Here is a 22370-nt window from a genome sequence, read left to right as displayed (position 1 = left end):
TTGTTTACTTTTCCTAATTAATCTAGTTAAGCCTTTACATTGCTAAGTATGCTGAATATTAGTGTCTTGCAAAATAACTAAGAATGTGTTTAAAAAATCTCCCCCTTAAACAGCACTTACATGTTTTACATGCATCATACAGAGGCTCTATAAAGTTGGCTGGAAAACTTCAAAAGAAGTGGGTAAAAGTGATATTTTTAGTCTAAAGGCTATCTTTAATATATGCATAAATTATTTGTTTTGTTTATTATTCCTACAGGTTTGGAGCAACATGAGGATCAGTGCTGACCTATTTTTTATTTTTTTGCTTTAGATGGAGTTTGTTAATTTATTAATATTTTTTTTTTTTTATTTAATTATTGGATATGTAATTGTGATAAATGTTGGCAGTTGCTTCAAAAGCATGCTATATACCATGGGGGCCAAACTCAGTTCCTGGAGGGCTGCAGCCCAGCAGAGTTTAGTTCCCACCCTGCTTAGGTTAGGTTAGGTTAGGTTACTTTATTTATAACCGAAGGTAGATTTGGTTTGCAGTCAAGAGTACTCATCTCACAACAGTGCCACACAAAGGAACTCACACAGTAACAACAACAAATGAACATTAGGACATAAAACATAAAAACACGTTTAAAACAATCTAAAATATACAGGACACTGAATTACCTTTGCTTTAATCTATGCTTTATTTAAATATCTAATGGCTGCTGGTATGAAACAATTTTTGTATCGTTTCGTTCTACAGCTTAATACTAAAAACCTGTGACCAGAAGGAAAGCTGAAACTCTGAGTGTAGGGGATGAGCAGTGTCACTTAAAATTGAATTTGTGATTCTCTTTAGCTGCCTGGTGTACACAGCCTCTAGATTAGCTAGTGACACCCCAGTCAGCTTACTGGACCACTTAACTATCTGATTTAGTGAGTTTTTATTCTTGACAGAGAGATTCCCAAACCATGACACCAAAGCAAAGGATAGAATGGATTCAAGAAAAGCATGATAAAATAAAATTATCATGTGTTTGTCAATATGGAAATGATTTAGCTTTTTCAAACAAAATAATTGCTGGTTCCCCTTTTTGCTGCACAATTCTCATCAAAGGAAAGTTTAGACTCAATAATTGTGCCAAGATATTTGTATGATTGCACACTTTCCACAATCTGATTTTTAATGGAAGTGCTCACCTGTGTGTTGGCAGCCTTCCTAAAATCAATGATCATATCTTTTGTCTTTAAAACATTTAACTGAAGATATGACTCCTCACACCATCTGACAAAGTCAGTTAGTACTGGACCATGACCTGTTTCATTATCATAAAGTTGGCTGACAATGACAGTGTCATCTGCATACTTAATAATGGTTCTATTTTCCCACCTGCTCTGGCACATGTTTGTGTAAAGGATGTATAACAGAGGTGAAAGAACACATCCTTGTGGGGACCCGGTTGAGGAGCAAACTTTATCAGATAAGCATCCATTCACTCTAACACTTTGTGTTCGATTAGTTAGAAAGTTAAGGATCCAGCCCACCAGGTTATTATTAAGGTCAAACTGTTTCAGCAGTCTACTAATTAAAATGTGAGGTTGAATTGTGTTAAAAGCAGAAGAAAAGTCGACAAACAGAAGTCTGGCCTGGGAACCATTTTTTTCCAAATGTTTAAAAACTAGGTTAAACAGAGTAACTGTGGCATCCTCTACTCCCCGGTGAGGCCTATAGGCAAACTGCATGGGATCAAGTGCATACTCTACTTGTACAGACTTCTAACAAGCCTCAATTACAGTTTGATCAGGTGTGTTTAATTAGAGTTAAAGCTTAAAGCCCTTGTCACACTGCACTATTCTCCCCAAAGACTTCCATTCATACGCATGCGAATGCTGCATACTGGAAACGCAAGCTCATGCGACAAGTTTCGCAGTTCGCTGCATTGGAAAGTCTGACCTGCGAAAACGCATCATGTGATTGTGTGAGACCAAACGAAGATCAAAACATGACCTCTCTGGACAGAAATTTTAAATATGGAGCAATTGCTCAGTTTTTTTAATCTCTAATCATCTTGTTTAATCCCACTCCTTTTCGCAGCGCCGTGCGACAGAATTTTGCATGATCAAACGTTAGTGTAACCATGCTTACTGTGCAGACCTGTGGTCCCCAGTAATATGTAAGATGAAATGTAAACGTTTGATATCTGCGCTGTATTCACTTCAGATGTTGTTTATTAATTTAAACTTTTTGTTTAATTGTAAACGGAAAATGTAGTCATATCTGCTGATTTCTTTAATTTTGTTTAAAGTTTTCTGTTGTATATTTGGTTGCTGCCAAAACAATAAAATACATTTGTCTGAACAATTTATATGCTCTCTATTTTTAAAAACTGTTAAGAATACTGATTCATTTTAGTAACACTACAATAACTATACATGACATAATATTAATGTAGATGCTGTATAATGCTGTGAGTTGTATCACTACAGTACAGTAATTAACTGTAAGCAGTTTCCAGTTAGTTACCACTACTGCTCTATTACAGTAATTAACTGGCAACAGTGTTTCCAGTTTTCTACTGTAAAAAAGCCTGGTAAGCCTTTTTATTGTTTCCAGTGAGAGCCATTTAAGAGCACAACCAATGTCTCATTCAAAATTAATCAATCAGAGGATGACTTTGAATCTGGTGAAGTGTTTCCAGTTAAATATGCCACATGCTTCTGAAGTCCAGCCAATAGTCAATGGGATCATAACAGAGCATTTCTTCTCAGGGTCCCGGTTACATATGTAGTCTAAGACAATTTATTCAATATGGCTTTATTAAAACAGCTCTATGGCAGAACATCTGGCATCGATTCCCTTAATATTAATGCAACAATGGCCTATGCGGCTATGTGTGACGTCATGCGAAGCAGCTTCCGGGTCCAAGTGCAATATTAAACTGTATAGGGAGACTCGATAATAATAAATATCTACAAAGTGATGTATTACTTTTGAAAATCACGATCGCAATATATATATATATATATATATATATATATATATATATATCCATGCCTAATATCTGATAACCAGAAAGTGATTAATTATTTATGAATTGTTAAAATATTGATGTCAGTGATGCTGCAGCATGTTATGATCACAAGCGATCTAGCAGCTGCAGATGGCTGAATAACACGCAGATCGCAACAAACTACAAATCCGCCATTACATAGACTACAAGTTCCAGTCATGCACCACATACACTCACACCTGTTCCAAGCCTCCTTTGATTAGACTCACACAGCTGAAGCTGCTCATGGACTGATTACACTCACATATATACAGCTCACTCTGACACCCTCGTTGCTGAGTCTTGTTTATCAATTTTGTGAACATTACGACGTGTTTACCTTACCTTGCCTTGCTTTGTCGTGTTTTTGACCCTCTGCTTGTTTGTTTGTTTATGCTGTCTGCTGCCTGCCTGTACTGACCAATCACCTGTGTATTTGACTATGACTCTAGATTGCCCGTATACATCTGTTTGCTCCTGATTGTTACCATTGCTTGCCTGATCATCTCTATTTAATAAATCTGCGTTTGGATCCGCACCTCCCTTGTCAGCACCCCACTTCACATTACACAGCAAGTCTAGAGACTGTTGTGTACACCGTGATTTGATATAAAATTCACTTTAATGTGTGATGTAACTAAAAAGTGGTCATAAACTAATATTTTCTTAATTCAAATGATTAGCGTCTTGGACCCAGGAAACAGTATTCCATACGTCACAACCTAACAAGCGGATATCCTTACAGTACATTTCAAAATAAGCAATTCAAAGCATTTTGAAGTCATTCTAATCAGACTAAAACTAACTCTATTTTGGAAAATAAAAAGCGTAAAAAGAACTATTGTGTAAATATGTGATAAAAATATCAATTTGAAGTTAAAAGCTATAAATGTTAAAACATATTGAAAAATAAAAGTTTAAAGGGTTGCAGAGATTTTGACATGGCAATATGGCATTTACAAAAAGTAAAGTCACATTTTCTTGTCATTGTGTTGACATAAGTGCAGCAGTTTTCTTTCTGTACTGGGTACATTTTAATTGCACTGGCTCAGCTCAGCGATTGTCAGCACCATCTTCAAGTATGCTTCCTGTCTGAGTCGGTTCTTCACTTTCAGTAGCTGCATAGAAAGTCATTTTTGTTGAGAAATGTGAATTTGCAAAATGCTACATATACTGGTGCATATAAAGTCTTGTCATTTCAAGGTATTACTTATTAGCATTACCATTGTACCTTTGGAATATGCTTATGCACATACAGATAACAAATAATACATAGTTCAAAACATATAGCTCTCACATAGTTTTGGGTTACAGAGTTGGTATAAAAAAATGATGTTCTTGATTGAACCGCATGCTTTATTCTCAGGCAGTATGTGCGGCTGCTTTTCTTGCAGGGCTGCTGAATCCAGGTGTGATTTTGACATGGATGAAGAGACTGGAGGGAGATATGCTACAGCCATCTGCATTCAAAAGGCGCACATGCCTGTAACCTAAAGTACAGATGTTACAGTTAAGCATATGCATTCAGCATGGAACAATCTGTGTTCAGAAAACAGTCAACAAAAGATGTACCTGTCCGCAAGCTTGGAAACGGAAGTGTAAACTGGCCAAGAAAATCATTCCTGGTGGTGTAGTCATGGTCTTCGACCATAAAGCGGATTAATACCAGCTCTGGCACATGAAGCTGGAACTTAAAGGTACAGTCCCATCTAGGGTTAAACCCTGAGGATGAAGACATTAAAAAAGCCTAAATTAACGTTTTAAAGGTGTGGTTCACTACGAAATTATATTTGAAACTTTAGTTGATGTGTAATGTAGCTGTGTGAACATAAACAACATCTCTGAATGTAAGATGCTCAAAGTTCAATGCAAAGGGAGACATTGGCTTTTACAGAGTTAGCTTAGCAAAGCCTACAGCAAATGAAGTTTGGGGACTACAAAAAAATACATATGGGTTATTGAAATCATAAACCCTTCAAGTTACAAGCATACGTGGTTTATGATTTCAATAACCCGGATTTATTTTTTTGTAGCACAGTAAAGGGGCATGGCCAGAGGTGCTGTAATGTTATTGCACAGAGCTTGTTCTGTTTCTGCATTTGTGCTTCCAAAGGACATGACACAAAGAGAGAAGTGCTTACAATTTAAGTGTATTTATGTTCCAGACAATTATTAAAAATATATAGCTCTAAAGGACAGCTTCCAGAATCTCTCCCAGTTCAGTGCTGGATTCGGCTAAAAACTCCTCTACGAAGGAGCAGCTCCAACCATAATAGACGAAGCTATGGATTGTGAGCCACAACCTGTACGTGTTTTTGTTTGTTAAAATTGATCTATTACATGCATAGTGTCTAGTGTTAATGGTATGTGGTAGCGAGGACATAAGCAAGCATGTAAACAATAGGAAATGCTGTTTGGCACCGTTAACAATTTAGCTACAAATTCATATTTATCCATCAAACCCCTGTAAACAGCTACAATCTTCATCAGCACTGCAGTGTCTCTCTATGCAGCTGCTTTCCCTGCGTTCTACATCTTTAATAACAAACTCGCAAAATGTCAGCTGAGTAGCAATATATCATTAAAGACATATGAAAGATAACGTGATTTTTTTTTACAAATGAAGCATGAGCACACATAACTGCACCCCACAAACACAACCAAGCCTTAAAAATACTCTCTGTACCACCCCTTTAAACAATGTAAACATTAAAAATTTAAATTAAAAATATGCTTATATACCATTATTGTTAATACGGTGTGTCTTCTTCGTGCTGTTGTCTATGGGAGCCCCGTAAGTTTGGACCCAAACAAGAGGGTCCACAATAGAGCTGAGCTTTTCTTTGTCAGGTTTAGGCAGCTGCTGGGCTGAAATCACCTGAAACGAGACAAATATGAAAACATGTTTTTATACACTGTAGAAAATATCTGTTAATGAGCAGTTTTCCGTATTTTGTCATTTATGTTTTTATATTTTTTATATACCTCCTTATTTATGCTTTTGGAATTGCATAATGAGACCGTGATCTTTCTTTTAACAACTTTTAACCTTGAAAAGTTGGAAAAAGTGACTTTTATTATCATTTTTAATAGTTCAAAGTGAGGGTGTTGTATATTAAGGTACAAAAACCTTGTAATAAACTGCCAGTCTGTTATTTTACAGACTTATTTCTTATACATTATATTTTTTAAAACTACTAAAATGTCAGTAAAGTCACTCTGCATTCCATAATGCAATTCATAAGCATAAATAAACGGAAAACGCTTGTGAACCACAGTAGGTTTTACAGGGTTTGCCGCAACCTACTCTACCCAGCAAGCATTTTTTGTTTTTAAAAGATGTCTAATAGACATCTAAACATAGTCGTCTTGGCTAAAACAAGGCTAAATTTGGGCTGTCAGTGAAAATCTAATAGACGTCTAAGAATAAGCCAAAACTAGACTAGTCATCAAATAAAAAGAAATGAATGACTACACATATAAAGTCTGTCTAATTTGTCTATTTGACGACTAGTCTACTGTAGTTTTGGACTATTCTTAAATGTCTGTTAGCTTTTCACTGACAGCCCAAATGTAGCCTTGTTTTAGCCAAGCTGTCTACATTTACTAAACAAAAAATTGTTTGCTGGGTAATGTAGTCTAAAAAACAGCATGTTTGTGGCTACCACAATTTTACTAATTTATTTCAATTGCATGTTTTTTTTTCAGACCATTTTTGACAAATTTATCTGCAGGTCAAATGTGTTTACTTTATGGCACTCAACTTCAGTATTTCAAATAATTTGTTCTCGCTGGAAATAGAGAGGCAACAGATGTGAGGTTTTGTTTTCACAAAGACTGCTCTGTTCAGATAGTTTACCTTGATAGTTAGTAGTGTCGGGTTGTAGCCAGGACCTCCCCCAGTGTTTTCTGGGTTAAATTCTGAATCAGGCTGGCGCATGAAGCTTGGTTTTAGCACATAGCCACAATTTCCGTTTGCTAAGAAACGGCCTCTGTTCAGATCCATCTCTTCAGATTGGGTTTGGAAGTTCAGTGCCACTGCAAAATAGCTTTTTGTCAGTCATTTATAAATGTGGACTGTCATTTTTACATTTTTGCATGGTCTGCACATTTTTCTTTAATAAATGTTTACCTATCTGGCAACCAGCATTCCACATGTCCTGAGGGTTGTAGTTGGAAGACTGCACCCTCTGACCAGATGGATAGATTCGGCTCAGTTGAACACTGTTGTGTCGTACAAACAGTTTTCCTAGATACACACACAAAGAAAATAAAATAAAAATTGGCACCCACAAACATAAATATTCTTAATTTGCACAAAGTTTTACATACAATGCTTTCATTTTATCGCTATTTTGGAAACAAAAGAATCATTAAAATATGAGACATACAGTGCATCCTGAAAGTATTAATAGCGCTTCACTTTTTACACAATTTTTTATGCTACAGCCTTATTCCAAAATGGATTAAATTAATTTATTTCCGCAAAATTCTACATACAATATACCATTATGACAATATGAAAAAAAATGATTTTTTGAAATTGCCGCAAATTTATTAAAAATAAATTCACAGCGGAAAAATCACATGTACATAAGTATTCACAGCCTTTGCAGTGAAGCTCTAAATTGAGCTCAGGTACATTCTGTTTCCACTGATCATTCTTGAGATGTTTCAGCAGCTTAATTGGAGTTCCCCTGTGGTAAATTCAGTTGATTGGACATGATTTGAAAAGGCATACACCGGTCTATATAAGGTCCCAGGGTTGACAGTGCATGTCAAAGCACAAACCAAGCATGAAGACAAAGGAATTGCCTGTAGACCTCTGAGACAGGACTGTCTCGAGGCACATGGCTGGGGAAATTTACAGAAAAATTTCTGCTGCTCTGAAAGTTCCAGTGATTACAGTGGCCTCCATCATCTGTAAGTGGAAGATGTTTGGAACCCTCACGACTCTGACCTAGAGCTGGCCGGCCATCTAAGCTGAGTGATCGGGGAGAAAAGCCTTAGTCAGGGAGGTGATCAATAACTCGATGGTCACTCTGTCTGAGCTCCAGCATTCTTCTGTGGAGAGAGGAGAACCTTACAGAAGGACAACCATCTGTGCAGCAATCCACCAACTAGGCCTGTATGGCATAGTGGCCAGACGAAAGCCACTCCCTGCCTGGAATTTGCCAAAAGGCATCTGAAGGACTCTCTGACCATAAGAAACCAAATTCTCTGGTCTGATGAGACTAAAATGTAACTCTTTGGAGTGAGTGCCAGGTGTTACGTTTGGAGAAAACCAGGCATCGTTCATCACCAGGTTAATACCATCCCTACAGTGAAGCATGGTGGTGGCAGCATCATGTTGTCATTATGGGGTATTGTGTGTAGAATTTTAAGGAAATAAATTAATTTAATCTATTTTGGAATAATGTGGAAAAAGTGAACCGCTATGAATACTTCCCAGATGCACTGTAATGTGTAAAGGAAACAAAACAAAACAAAAATCAGTTCAATATCACTCATGAATACAGAGAGTATTTATGTCCTTCTTTCCAAATAATGGAAAAACTTCTAAATGTGTATAGTTTAAACATATAAACATTAATTATGAAAAGATAAAGCAGTCTATTTTATTCCAAAACATGTTTTAAATGTAATTTCCATTGAAAAATTGTTATAAACCCAGTATTACTTATCGTACCTGATTCTTTGATGAGTTTCAGTGCATCACTCTCAGAGAAAGAGGACATCTCATTTGGAGGTTTCTTGGCGGATGGATCAAACTGTTTAAAGGCAACACTGGAGGTATAAACCACCAGATCAGACAGTTCGGAACTCAACTTACAGTCTCTCTGAGGAAAGTAAAAGAAAAAAAACTAAAACAAACTGTCAAATTGCTGACATAGGATTCAGTTAGAAAAATAAAAACACACAGAACACTAGAGCCATTGACACTAGAAGCATATATATTGTAAAATTAAACTTAATTAATTGACCACCAATTGATTGTTGAGGATGAGATGTGGAGGAGTAAAGAGAGGTTGTCCTCTGGATTAGATAGTGGGATGCTCCCTTTATCAAAACAGGTATATGCCAAAAAATAGTGGAGTTTATCATGGATATAAACTTTGTGATTTTGCATATGGGTGCCAAAACAATGTCATGGTGAATGCATACCATAATCACAGCTAAAACAATATTCTAAATATAGTCACTATCTGATCCTGAGGGGGAAAAGAAACTGTAAAGTGCCCTGCAAATGTGGGAAATTTGGAGAAAATGTGAGGTATTTCAAGCAAATTAATTCTTGATTTTTTAAGTTGAAGATACTTAAGTTTAATGATTTGGTTAAGTTTAAGACTTTTTTAAGGTCTCTACAGCATGGTCTACAGATAAAACCACATTCTGACCTTCCCTGATTTAGGTTTACATTCAGCTTTAGATTCATCATCTGAGGAGCTTGAGTCAGAGCTGGAGCTATCCTGCTCCACTTTGATCTTCTTTGCTTTTATCAAGATCTTCCCTTTTAGATCCTGCCAGAAGAAGAAGAACAATAGTCATTTGTGTAATCCAGTTCCAGTTAAAATGCAAAACAATCTAGAAAAACATCTGATTTGTTGGCCAAAGAAGAACTGGTTTCCCCAACTGAGCCTGGATTCTCCCAAGGTTTGTTCTCCACTTCTGTCAATTGGTGTAGCTTTGGTTATCCTGTCACCTCTGGCTTGTTAATTTGAGTCTTTAGAGCTGCATGTTCTTCAGTGGATTGTCCTTCAAGAGTGACATTTGAATTAAACTGAACCGAATCAGTTCCAATTTAACAGGAACTAAACAAGCATTCTACCACATGCTCGCTGTCTGATATGATCCAGTGTTTCAAAATCTGAAATATTGTTATGGCTTTTATTGTTTTTCCAGTTTTGTTAAGCTGCTTTGACACAATCCACATTGTAAAGCGATATAGAAATAAATATTTAAATTGACTTGTTAAAGAACTCATATTTTACCCCTTTTACAAGATATTTGGTGTTTTTTGGGAGTCTTTGGTGTCTCTAGAATGTGCCTGTAACGCTTCAGATCAAAATATCTATCAAATTACGTATTAGACAAAGCAGAAAATGCCCATTTTGGGGTCAAAGTGTAGCTGTTTTGTAGCCTGTGCCTTTGAATGCAAATGGCCATGCTCAATATTCTGCAAACAAAACATAAACCATCACTGCCATGCTGATGACATCCAAATATATTTTCCAATCAAACCAGGGAAACATTTTTCATTAGACCACCTTTTTCATGCCTAAATGATGTCAAGACCTGGGGTGAATTTCGGAAAACCATCGTTAGCCAACTAAGGTCACAAGTTCCATTGTTACAAACATAGTTTGTTGATTTGGCATTTCCCAAGTCCATCGTTCCAATGAACATTCATAAACTTCATTACAAACTTGTACGCTTGCACCTCTAGAGCTGTAGTTAGAAGCATAGTTCCTAGTTGTGTACTATTCCCAGTAATCCCCCCCTATGCCCTATTTGTTTCGAGCAACATTTAAACTTGGAATGATCAAAAAAAAAAAACATTAAAGTCATCTCTCTTAGGTGTAATTTGCTTTCAATGTATTTTTGCAGTTACGTTTTAGCGATCTTCATAATGACAATTGCATTACCTTCGTAGTGCACTTTGAAAACACAGTAATGGATTTAATTAATAGTAGGATATTTATTAAGAAATGTATCTGTAGCCTACTGTATATGACACGGACCAAGTTGTAAAAGTAGACTTTCATAAAAAATAAAATAAATAAATAAACAATATCTTATGTAATAATAATATTAATAAATTATTAAAAATTTAAATTAATAATAATAATTTTTATTATTGGCTCAGGTGAATGCTAAATGTCTGCAGCATAACCGGGCGCTTGGCATGTTTTAAAAGTTGACAGGTGAAACACCTTCGCAGTTGAGCACCAAAAAAAAAAAAACACATGGCCGCAGTGTGTGGGATCATCACTCCATCCCTTGCATGTCTTCTCCATTGGAGCTCATTTCTGGGTTTATTGTGAATAGGACAGGGCTCACTTCTTCCCAACAATGTATAGGCAAACTTGTGTTGCTTTTTCATAATATGAACAAATAAGATCAAAAGGGAAAATGATGAGATAGAAACAGTCAGTTAACATTGCCCATATATTTGTAATGTTTCAGTGTGCTGGTTGTGTTTAATTTTGCTTATTTATATATTTGGCCAAGGAAAATATTGGTCTATTTTGCTACATTTTAATAACAAATAATAAATATTCAGCTAAGCAGTTTTTTTTCCCCTGCACATTCATAAGCATATCATTTGTCAAGATCTTAATATCACCCAGGATTTCCAACAATTGCCAATGCCATTTGCCCTACTGCTCTTCGAACCACAGCAAATGTTTGATTTTGCATCTGTCGCACATGGATTCTGGATTGGTCCTTTTAGAAGCTGATTTCTTAAAAAACATTTTTTCACAGAATGGGGATGTAAAAAATAACTTACTAAATTACCACTATTTACTTACTAAAATTTACTAATTACTGAATTACTTTTGTCACACTGTTTGTTGGCCATCCACACTTCTTCCACTGACTAAATATTGATTTGATGTGTATGTGCCTGCACAAATGATGATGACATTCTCAAGTTTCTTTCACTTGCTCTCGATTGCTGACACATAAACACACAGTCACTGGTGAAGCATTAGGAGTTCCTTTCAATGGAACTAAGGGGCCATGTCCAACCTCTAAAGGCCCCCTCTCCACCCACCTTTGTTTTACCGAACTTCATTCATTATTTAAGATTAGATTTGAACTCGGTTAAGATAAGACAGACTGTATTACCTCTGGTGATGGCAGGTGTTGAAGTGGCTTGTCTTTGAGAGGTTTGCTGAGCAATTTGTCCCCCAGAATTGAGCGCAACTGCTGGGCCATGATTGTCTGTTGTTCCACACAGCAGTGGTTCTCCAGAGACAGAATAAGAGGATATGGAGAAGTCTAGAAAACAAGCATTTTCATTATGCATATTGTTTTTTCTGTCATTTTTCTGTTATTTTACTCCCTTATTTGACCTTATTTTGAAGAATAACGAAGGGCTAGTACAACTTATTTATATTTTACATAAACTTTGTAAGATTTATGTTTAACTTTAACAACAAAACACTAAATATAACCATAATTGCAATTTTATTGTACCTTATAAGATATTTGCACTTGAAAACGCAAAAAAAAGATTTTTCAAGCTAGGAATCCAAGATGTCTGACAAACAACCAACACTTTGCATTATTTACCCCAATGAAAGAATTATTCAGTCAGATGAAGGTGAAAAAAACACTGCCTGTGCTCCAGGGGAGCCTACAGGATTTTATTCAAAGGTACGCACATATCCAGCACCACCCCGCCCTATCATCCCTTATTCTTATTTCAATCTCAAAAAACAATGATACTTAGGGTTTAAAGGCAACATTATTTAAGGGCATTGCGAGAAAATGAAAGCACATCACTCTATCTTTATTTTAATATTGTCACGGATTGGCCAGGCTCTTCCACCAACATCACGCATCGAGCACCTTCACCTGAGTATTAACCACACACAGCTGCACCCAATCACTCCCATTCACTATATAAGCACACACTTCACTTCACTCATTGTCCGGTCTCGTTCCTACGAAGCGGACTCTGAGTGAACCACTTCCTAGGTTTCACTCCCCTACGATCTCAGCAAATATACTTACCTTATCTCTGTTTTCATTCCAGTCTGTCCAGTGTTCCAGTTGTCCTGTCAACGTTGTGTGTCTCGTCAGTCTGTCTTCCCCGCAAGTCCTCTGGTGTGTGCATTCGGTCATCCTTCTGTGTCTGTCATCCCACCTGGCAAAGAGAATCATCAGTTCATCCAAACTCCATTTCAACTCTCAATCATTATCCAAATTACTCTGCTGTTGTAATAAACCTCATTTATACTTACTCCCCTTGTTTGTCCGTCTGCTTCCGTAACAGAAGACCGGACCTTCAACTACCAACAGCATGAGCACTCACGATCCCCTTCAGGAGTTGGTGGATTCATTGAAGAGAGTGCTACTACCATCTGCTCCACTTCCCGAAGCACCACCAGCACCGAGCACTTCTTCACCGTCCACCCACTCATCCAGTCCCATGGCTCGACCAGCGCCCTACTCTGGCGGGGCGGAGGAGTGCAATGGATTTCTCCTACAATGTTCTCTGGTATTCACTATGCAACCCGAGTTATACCCTACAGATCGGTCCAAAATCGCATTCATCATCTCCCTTCTCTCTGGGTCGGCTCTTCGGTGGGCTGAAACCATCTGGCAACAGTCTGGGCCGGTAACAAATTCCATTCAGTCATTCACCCAATATTTCAAGGAGGTTTTTGGTCGCGCGGATGCCGAAGTAGCAGCTGGAGAACAGTTATACCATCTCAAACAGGGAGCCATGTCCACTCAGGATTATGCTCTCAGGTTCCGAACTCTGGCTGCTGCTAGCGGGTGGAATGAGCGATCTCTCCTCACAACCTACCGGCTCGGACTAGAGCCCGGCCTCCGGTTACAGCTGGCCGCCCTCGACGACACGATGGGATTGGAGAAGTTCATCCAACACTCTCTGCGCTGTTCCGATCGTCTGAGGGTCTACCAGCATGATCCTCCACCGGTATCCCAAGCACTCCTCCGTTCGCCAGAGCCAGCCGTCCCTCCAGAACTAGAACCCATGATCATAGAATCTGGTAGACTCACAATCACCGAGCGACAGAGGAGGCTGACCCGGGGTCTGTGCATGTACTGTGGTGCCAAAGGACATGTCAGGCTGGACTGTCCCATTCGTCCAGCACGCTCTGTGGTGAGTTTGTTCAGTTCTCCCATTGAAAAAATGCATCCTCTCACCACTAATGTCCAGTTAACTACCCCTTCTGTCTCAGTTTCAGTCACAGCCCTCATCGACTCCGGGTCAGCAGGAAATTTCATCTCGCACGCCCTCTGTCGCCGACTCCAGCTTAACACCGAAGCCTCGACGCACGTCTACCAGATTCAGCCCATAACCAACGATATCCATTCTCAGGCACGTATCCATCGAAAATGTGAACCCGTCAATCTCCAAGTAGGACTGCTCCACAAAGAGGAGATTCAATTTCTGGTTCTGGAGGGTGCATCGATGGATATCATCTTAGGGCGCCTGTGGCTGGTGAAGCACGATCCCATCCTCTCTTGGGGCACAGGAGAGATTAAGAGATGGGGAGAAGAATGCAGATCCAGCTGTTTTCCCGATCTACCCTTACCAATTCAACGACCCCTTACCGTCTACGTCACGTCTGTCGAAAGTCCTGTCGAGAAAATATCCATTCAGATCCCGAAGATCTACTCCTCATACGAGGATGTGTTTTGCCCCAAGAGAGCTTCCCAGCTACCTCCACATCGGCCATGGGACTGCGCCATAGACCTGCTTCCAGATGCTCCTATGCCCAGAGGTAGGATCTACCCGTTGTACCTTCCGGAGACCAAGGCAATGGAGGAGTACATCCATGAGGCTCTGAGTCAGGGGTATATCCGTCCATCCACGTCACCTGCTGCCTCAAGTTTCTTCTTCGTGGCTAAGAAGGATGGAGGGCTGCGGCCATGTATCGATTACAGAACCCTAAATCAAGGTACAGTCAAGTTCCGGTATCCCCTTCCTCTCGTCCCTGCGGCCCTGGAACAACTCAGATCCGCCAAAATTTTCACCAAGTTGGACCTCCGCAGCGCCTATAACCTGGTGAGAATACGTGAGGGGGACGAGTGGAAAACTGGGTTTGTGACCCCTACTGGACACTACGAGTACCTGGTCATGCCCTATGGTCTGGTTAACGCCCCCTCCGTATTCCAAAACTTCATCCACGAAGTTCTCCGGGAGTTCCTCCATCTCTTCGTCATCGTATACATAGATGATATCCTGATTTACTCCCGGAGTGAGGCCGAACATCGCCACCACGTTGCGGAGGTCCTGAAAACCCTCAGGAAACACCGCCTGTACCTCAAGGCTGAAAAATGCTCCTTCCATTCACCATCTGTTCAGTTCTTGGGGTACATCATCGATCAAAGAGGGGTTCGTATGGACGAGGGGAAGGTCACTTCCGTCATCTCCTGGCCCGAACCAAAGACCATAAAGGAACTCCAACATTTCCTAGGATTTGCTAATTTCTACCGACGTTTCATCCAGAATTACAGTCTTATCACCGCTCCGCTCACCAACCTGTTGAAAAATAAACCCAAAGCACTACCCTGGCCTCCCGAAGCCGCCGCAGCCTTCCAAAACCTAAAAGAATCCTTCACTCAAGCCCCACTGCTGACTCATCCTGATCCTGACTTGCCGTTTGTGGTCGAAGTGGATGCATCGACCACCGGAGTGGGAGCCATCCTGTCCCAGTACCACGGTACTCCTTCATTACTCCATCCATGTGCCTATTTCTCCCGGAAGCTCAGCCCGGCGGAAAGGAACTATGACATCGGAAATCGAGAACTTCTGGCCATCAAGCTCGCCCTGGAGGAGTGGCGACACTGGTTGGAGGGGGCCAAACATTCGTTCCAGGTGATCACAGATCATAAAAATCTCCAATACCTAAAAGATGCTAAAAGACTCTGTCCTCGTCAGGCCCGTTGGTCATTGTTCTTCTCCAGGTTTCAATTCTCTATCTCCTATCGACCAGGTTCAAAGAATATCAGAGCAGACGCACTTTCCAGAGTTCACGACCAGCATGAAATTATTGAGACACCGGCCAAGATCCTTCCCGATCAGATCACTATCTGTCCCATCCAATGGTCCGCTCCTACAGTAAACGCCACTCCAGAATCCAGAACTCCGCCGGGCTGTCCCCCCAATCGACGCTTCATCCCTGAAAACCAACGGGTAGATCTCATTCATTCCAGCCATACATCTCTGGGCACAGGACATCCTGGGGCCAACAACACCCTCTCGCTGCTATCCCAACGCTTTTGGTGGCCGAACATGGCGAGGGATGTGAGAAGGTACGTCCAAGGCTGCAGAGAATGCGCTATGTCGAAGAGTCCTCGCCATCTACCTGCTGGTAAACTCCATCCTTGCCCATCCCAAACCGCCCCTGGTCACACCTAGGAGTTGACTTCATGACAGACCTCCCATTGTCTGAAGGTAACACCTGCATTCTAGTCATCATAGATCGATTCTCTAAATTCTGTCGTTTGATTCCTTTGAAAGGTCTACCCACAGCCCTAGAGACCGCCGAAAACCTGTTCAACCACGTCTTTCGAAATTTTGGGTTACCAGAGGACATAGTCTCGGACCGAGGACCCCAATTTATATCCAGACTATGGAAAGCATTCTTCAGACTCCTAGGTGTGACCGTAAGCCTCTCGTCTGGCTATCACCCCCAAACCAACGGCCAGACAGAGAGGAAAATTCAGGAAGTGGGGCGGTTCCTCCGGACCTTCTGTCACGGTCACCAAAACTCCTGGAGCCAGTTTCTGGGCTGGGCGGAATACGCCCAGAATTCCCTGCGGCAACCTACTACCGGACTCACGCCATTCCAGTGCATCTTAGGGTTCCAACCTCCACTCTTCCCCTGGGATGGCGCACCATCTGATGTCCCCGCAGTGGATTACTGGTTCCGGGAGAGCGAGAGAGTCTGGGACGATGCTCATCACCATCTCCAGAGGGCAGTACGCAGAACAAAGGAGGTATCTGATAAGAGGAGGATTCCAGGCCCCATCTATACTCCAGGACAGAAGGTCTGGCTCTCCACCAGAGATATCCGTTTGCGACTGCCCTCCCGAAAATTAAGTCCCAGATTTGTTGGTCCCTTCACCATCCTGGAACAGGTCAACCCCGTCACATACAAGTTACAGTTACCACCACAGTACAGAATCCACCCCACATTCCACGTGTCCCTCCTAAAACCCTTTCACGATCCTCTGATTCCCTCCACAGAGCCTGGCCATGAAGAGGAACCTCCTCCCCCACTGATGTTAGAAGAAGGGGCCATCTACCAGGTCAAGGACATCCTACGGTCCCGGCGTCGTGGTGGTCAGCTTGAATACCTCGTCGACTGGGAAGGATACGGCCCAGAAGAAAGGTCATGGGTCCCCAGATCCGATATATTAGATCCCGCACTTATGGAAGAGTTCCACTCCAATCACCCAGAATTTCCAGCACCTCGAGGACGAGGTAGACCACCACGACGTCGGAGGTTCAGGCCCTCAGGAGCGGGCCCTGGGGAGGGGGGTAATGTCACGGATTGGCCAGGCTCTTCCACCAACATCACGCATCGAGCACCTTCACCTGAGTATTAACCACGCACAGCTGCACCCAATCACTCCCATTCACTATATAAGCACACACTTCACTTCACTCATTGTCCGGGCTCGTTCCTACGAAGCGGACTCTGAGTGAACCACTTCCTAGGTTTCACTCCCCTACGATCTCAGCAAATATACTTACCTTATCTCTGTTTTCATTCCAGTCTGTCCAGTGTTCCAGTTGTCCTGTCAACGTTGTGTGTCTCGTCAGTCTGTCTTCCCCGCAAGTCCTCTGGTGTGTGCATTCGGTCATCCTTCTGTGTCTGTCATCCCACCTGGCAAAGAGAATCATCAGTTCATCCAAACTCCATTTCAACTCTCAATCATTATCCAAATTACTCTGCTGTTGTAATAAACCTCATTTATACTTACTCCCCTTGTTTGTCCGTCTGCTTCCGTAACAAATATACAGTTAAAGTCAGAATTATTAGCCCCCTGTTTATTTTTTTCCCCTATTTCTGTTTAATGGAGAGATTTTTTTTTCAGCACATTTCTAAACAAAATAGTTTTAATAACTCATTCCTAATAACTGATTTATTTTATCTTTGCCATGATGACAGTAAATAATATTTGACTAGACATTTTTAAGACACTTCTATACAGCTTAAAGTGACATTTAAAGGCTTAACTAGGTTAATCAGGTTAACTAGACAGTTTAGGGTAATTAGGCAATTTATTGTATAACTGTGGTTTGTTCTGTAGACTATCTAAACAAAATATAGCTTAAAGGGGCTAATAATTTTGACCTTAAAATGGTTTTTAAAAAATTAATTTCTAGCCGAAATAAAACAAATAAGACTTTCTCCAGAAGAAAAAATATTATCAGACATACAGTGAAAATTTTCTTGCTCTCTTAAACATCAATTGGGAAATATTTAAAAAAGAAAAAAAAATCAATGGGAGGCTAATAATTTTGATTTCAATTGTATATTTAGTTGGTCAGTTATTTACTAGATAAACAAGAATAACGAATAACATCTGAGGTTAAGTCTCAAATTCTTATGGAAGGGTGAGAGAACTCAGAATGAGAATGAAGATGTCTGTTTATTTGTACCAGTCTATCAGATAAAATTGTTTAAAACACCTTGAATGGTAGCGGTTGCATGCGAGGAGACTGCGCAGCTACGGGCTGGGCCTGTAGTTCCCCCGGCTCAGATGCTGATGAGACTGTGGTCTTCACCCCGTGTGGGGAAGCAATATTTGTCTCATTAGTTTTAAGCCTTTTGGCAAATGTCTCAATTAAGTTTAGCTGTTTTAAAGAGCGTTTACTCATTTTGAACCTTGCTTTAAACAATAGCTAGCTGAATTGTCATTTTTAGTGTGCAGAATAAATCACCAGCAAAACTAAAGCCAATAGATTTCTTTACCCATCTCCCACCATGCAAGTACATACACAATTTAAAACACACAAACGCACACCTTTATTTATTCTCATTCTTTCTTGCTTTGTCAATATAACATAGTGTATACTGTTTAATAATCAAATTCAATTATGTTAAAAATAAATAAATAAATAAATAAATAAATAAAGCAGCATTCATTCGCTCCCTCTCAGGGTAGGTATGCACAGTGCGTACAGACGTGCAGTTGCAGGTGCCACTGCTGTGCTCACCCTGAAAGCATATTCAGCGATGATCTTCACCACCTCACTAAATGGCACTTTGGATGTGAGGGTGTGTCCATGGTAAATAACTGGCTCCTTTTCTCCATCCCAGCAGTCCAGCTCCACACAGCGACAGCCTTGACTTAGAGCCCTGTGCCACAAACAAACAACAGCACTTTTTATAGTATTTGCTGAATATTGACATTTGCGTATGTATGAACGCTTTCGCTGAAAAGGTCTTCTCATTCATTATGCATGTAAATGTGTACACTCAAAAAATGATGGGCTGTCGTAGCCCAACATTGGGTAAAATATGGACAATCCCATAATTGTGTTAAATTTAAATGACACTTTTAACCTAGTGTAGCCAGTGGGGCAGGGCTGAGAGAGTTTATGCTTGATTTTTACTTTCTAATTAGGCTACAGCTATCCATTAGGGACTGTCCCAGCCTGTTTGTTTTATGTTTAAATCATTCAAATTCTTTGGTTCTCTGCCTTCTTTCCAATGGCCAGGGAGCCATTAACATCATTAAAGTTAGGTTTGTCCGTGTTTGACCCAATGTTAGGTTATACAAATATGTGAGTGTGTCTGTGTACCTTATGTAAGGGTGAACGCTACTCTCACTGATGAGCTGGTCTTTAGTGAGGTAGGTGTTGTGTGAGGAAGAGATAAAGTAGTGACTTAATGGGTAGCTCATGTCCTGGTATACTCTTCTGTGATCTGGGTTATACACATCATTCTCCTTAGACAGCATGTACATGGTGAAGCCATTTGCTGTCATGAATTGGTTCTTCTGGGCTGCATGGGACAGAATACATACATACATGCATTTATTTAGGCTGAAATTTAATGGTAACATAATTTCAGAATGGAAAAAAATCTTAGGGAAACCCTGAACGTGTCTGTGAAGTTTCAGGTCAAAATACCCCATAATTTATACAAATTATTTCAAGCCTGCAGCATTCGAGTGTGTCCTCTTAAGCAAATTAGATGAGAAGGCAGAACTTTTACATGCAAATCTGACAAAAAAACAATAAACAAACATAAACAAAGAGGTTACAAGTTCTAGACTGCACCAGGTCATTTCAGAAGAGGTAACGTATACATGTGCTGAGCTAAGTATCGGCACGAATGATGCGATACACATGACATATTTGATGGGAAAGTGCAAAATTTGCCTCGATCGCATCTACCGTGCAAGTTGAGGGATCAGCTAAGTTTAACTTAAATAGAAGTTTGATGAACAAATGTAAAGGAACTAAATTTCCATAATAAGTCTAGTATAGGCTAGATTGCATATACAGTTGAAGTCAGAATTTTTTTTATAATTTTTTTCTTTTTTAAATATTTCCCAAATGATGTTTGACAGAGCAAGGAAATTTTCACAGTATGTCTGATAATATTTTTTCTTCTGAAGAAAGCCTTATTTGTTTTATTTTGGCTAGAATAAAAGCAGTTTTTAATTTTTTTTAAAATATTTTAAGGTCAAAATTATTAGCCCATTTAAGCTATATTTGTTTTTGTTAGTCTACAGAACCAATCATTGTTATACAATAACTTGCCTAATTACCCTAGCATGCCTAGTTACCTTAATTAACCTAGTTAAGCCTTTAAATGTCACTTTAAGCTGTATAGAAGTGTCTTGAAAAATATCTAGTGAAATATTATTTACTGTCATCATGGCAAAGATAAAAAATAAATCAGTTATTAGAAATGAGTTATTAAAACTATTATGTTTATAAATGTTTTGAAAAAATCTTCTCTCCCTTAAGGGAAAAAATAAACATGGGGGCTAATAATTATGACTTCAGCTGTAAATAGGATGTATTGTTCTTAATTTCCATTAAAGAAGGTAATCATGTGAGGATTAATGTGAGGTTATTAATGTCAAACAATTGCACATGCACTGTAAATGATGTATAGTTTTTTTCCCCTACTCTTTTAAACTTGTCTTGCAAATAAATGCTCATTTTATTCATTATTTAGCATTATATTATTTTCCTCAAAGTTCCATAACCATCCCTATTATTATATTATTTATCTCCATGTTATTAATAATGCATACTTCATGCTATGTATTGTTTTTGTTTCTGTCTTTGTGTGTACGCATGCATGTGATGATGCAAATTCAAACTTGCTGCCTACCCAAAATCAGTGGCTTGGTTGTTTCTGTAGGCTACTGTATGAGAGCGATGGCACTTTGAGCAAATAATTTTAACTTTAACTCAGATAATCCATTTCAAAATCCATTGGAGTGTAGTCTTAGCTCATCTGAAAGTGCCCAGCAGCTTTTCCAAACTAATAGGCTGTACACACTGATGAATATCAATGCAACATGCTAAATCACAAGGTAACTGTAGGTGCTTTTCTCCTAATGTTTACAATAATTGCAACAAAGTGCTTTGAATGTGCAAGTTATTGGTTTTTGAGTCCACGACCTAACTTTGATACTAAAATTGCCTGTGATTTGCTGATTTCTTTGTCACTCTTTGCTAGTGAACTTGACATTTCATAGAAAAATGCTGTTATGTTAAAATGGTACTGCCGGCTCAATCATATCTCCCAATTATCCTACTCAGTGCTTCTAACTGCTTGTAAAGGCTCGTTTCCACTGACTGGTTTAGTGCGGGTCACCTTTATCAGGCTTGCGTTTTCATTGCCTAAAGGGTAACAATATACAAAATATATGAGCACATACAGACCCTTACAGTCTCTGATATGTTACCAATTACAGAAAAACTACACACAGCATACATTTAGTCCTTATTTAGGTTTAAAAACAACACGCAACATATAGCCTATAGTCAGCGCAAACCTCTCATAAGTGTCTTTAATCTTCACCAGAACATGTTAGAAAGTAATTCCGTCATTTCGAGTTCATAATAGTCCAAAAGGCGATGATATAATTAAACATAGCAGTTTGTTCATGTTTTAGGTTGCTGAAGAAATCATTTGCTCAGTTTTTTTCGGCTTCTCCCTTGTTTTTTCGCTCTTCACTCTCGCGTTTGTCTGTTTCTGAAAGGATCAGATGTCAGAAGCACTTCAATAATCATGCGCACGTTATTATCAGCTCAAAAAGTTTGTTATTTCAAATATAGACGCGCACACGAGCTCTCTGGAGAAAGTAAAACCACTCGCACTTTAGATGGGCTTGTAAAGAAAAAACAGGACACGGCAGATTTTGTTCTTCTTGGCTTTGTGGCTGTTCATCAAGACAACGACAAGGTTTGTTTGAGCTCGGATCGACCATGGCTCATTATTATATGTATATAGTATTACCATGTAATGTCTCGGCTGTGTATTTAAAAATGGCGGTTTCTTTGTTTTCATTCTGCTTATGTATGCGCTAGTGACATTTCTCTGTAAACCAATATTGTTCAGTTGTGTGTCTAGCTTCGCTTTTTGGTACTCT

At 39.5% G+C, this 22370-nt stretch overlaps 1 protein-coding gene across 1 annotated transcript in view; it reads right to left on the bottom strand.

Moving 5' to 3' along the window:
* Window positions 1-3034: 3034 nt before the first annotated feature.
* Window positions 3035-22370, bottom strand: part of plcd3b (phospholipase C, delta 3b) — a 41542-nt gene continuing 22206 nt past the window's right edge. The window contains exons 6-15 of the mRNA XM_056469183.1: window positions 19555-19756; window positions 18967-19108; window positions 11883-12035; window positions 9428-9550; window positions 8719-8869; window positions 7162-7278; window positions 6889-7067; window positions 5772-5907; window positions 4602-4751; window positions 3035-4519 (exon numbers count right to left, since the gene is read on the bottom strand). Of these exons, the coding sequence (XP_056325158.1) occupies window positions 4392-4519; window positions 4602-4751; window positions 5772-5907; window positions 6889-7067; window positions 7162-7278; window positions 8719-8869; window positions 9428-9550; window positions 11883-12035; window positions 18967-19108; window positions 19555-19756 (1481 nt within the window). The 3' untranslated portion in view covers window positions 3035-4391. The remainder of the gene's footprint in view (window positions 4520-4601; window positions 4752-5771; window positions 5908-6888; window positions 7068-7161; window positions 7279-8718; window positions 8870-9427; window positions 9551-11882; window positions 12036-18966; window positions 19109-19554; window positions 19757-22370) is intronic.

The sequence above is a fragment of the Danio aesculapii genome, chromosome 12 (genome assembly GCF_903798145.1).
Source record: "Danio aesculapii chromosome 12, fDanAes4.1, whole genome shotgun sequence".
Classification (NCBI taxonomy): domain Eukaryota; kingdom Metazoa; phylum Chordata; class Actinopteri; order Cypriniformes; family Danionidae; genus Danio; species Danio aesculapii.
Note: the sequence above shows the minus strand (reverse complement) of the source record. Positions and strands in the feature narration are given on the sequence as shown.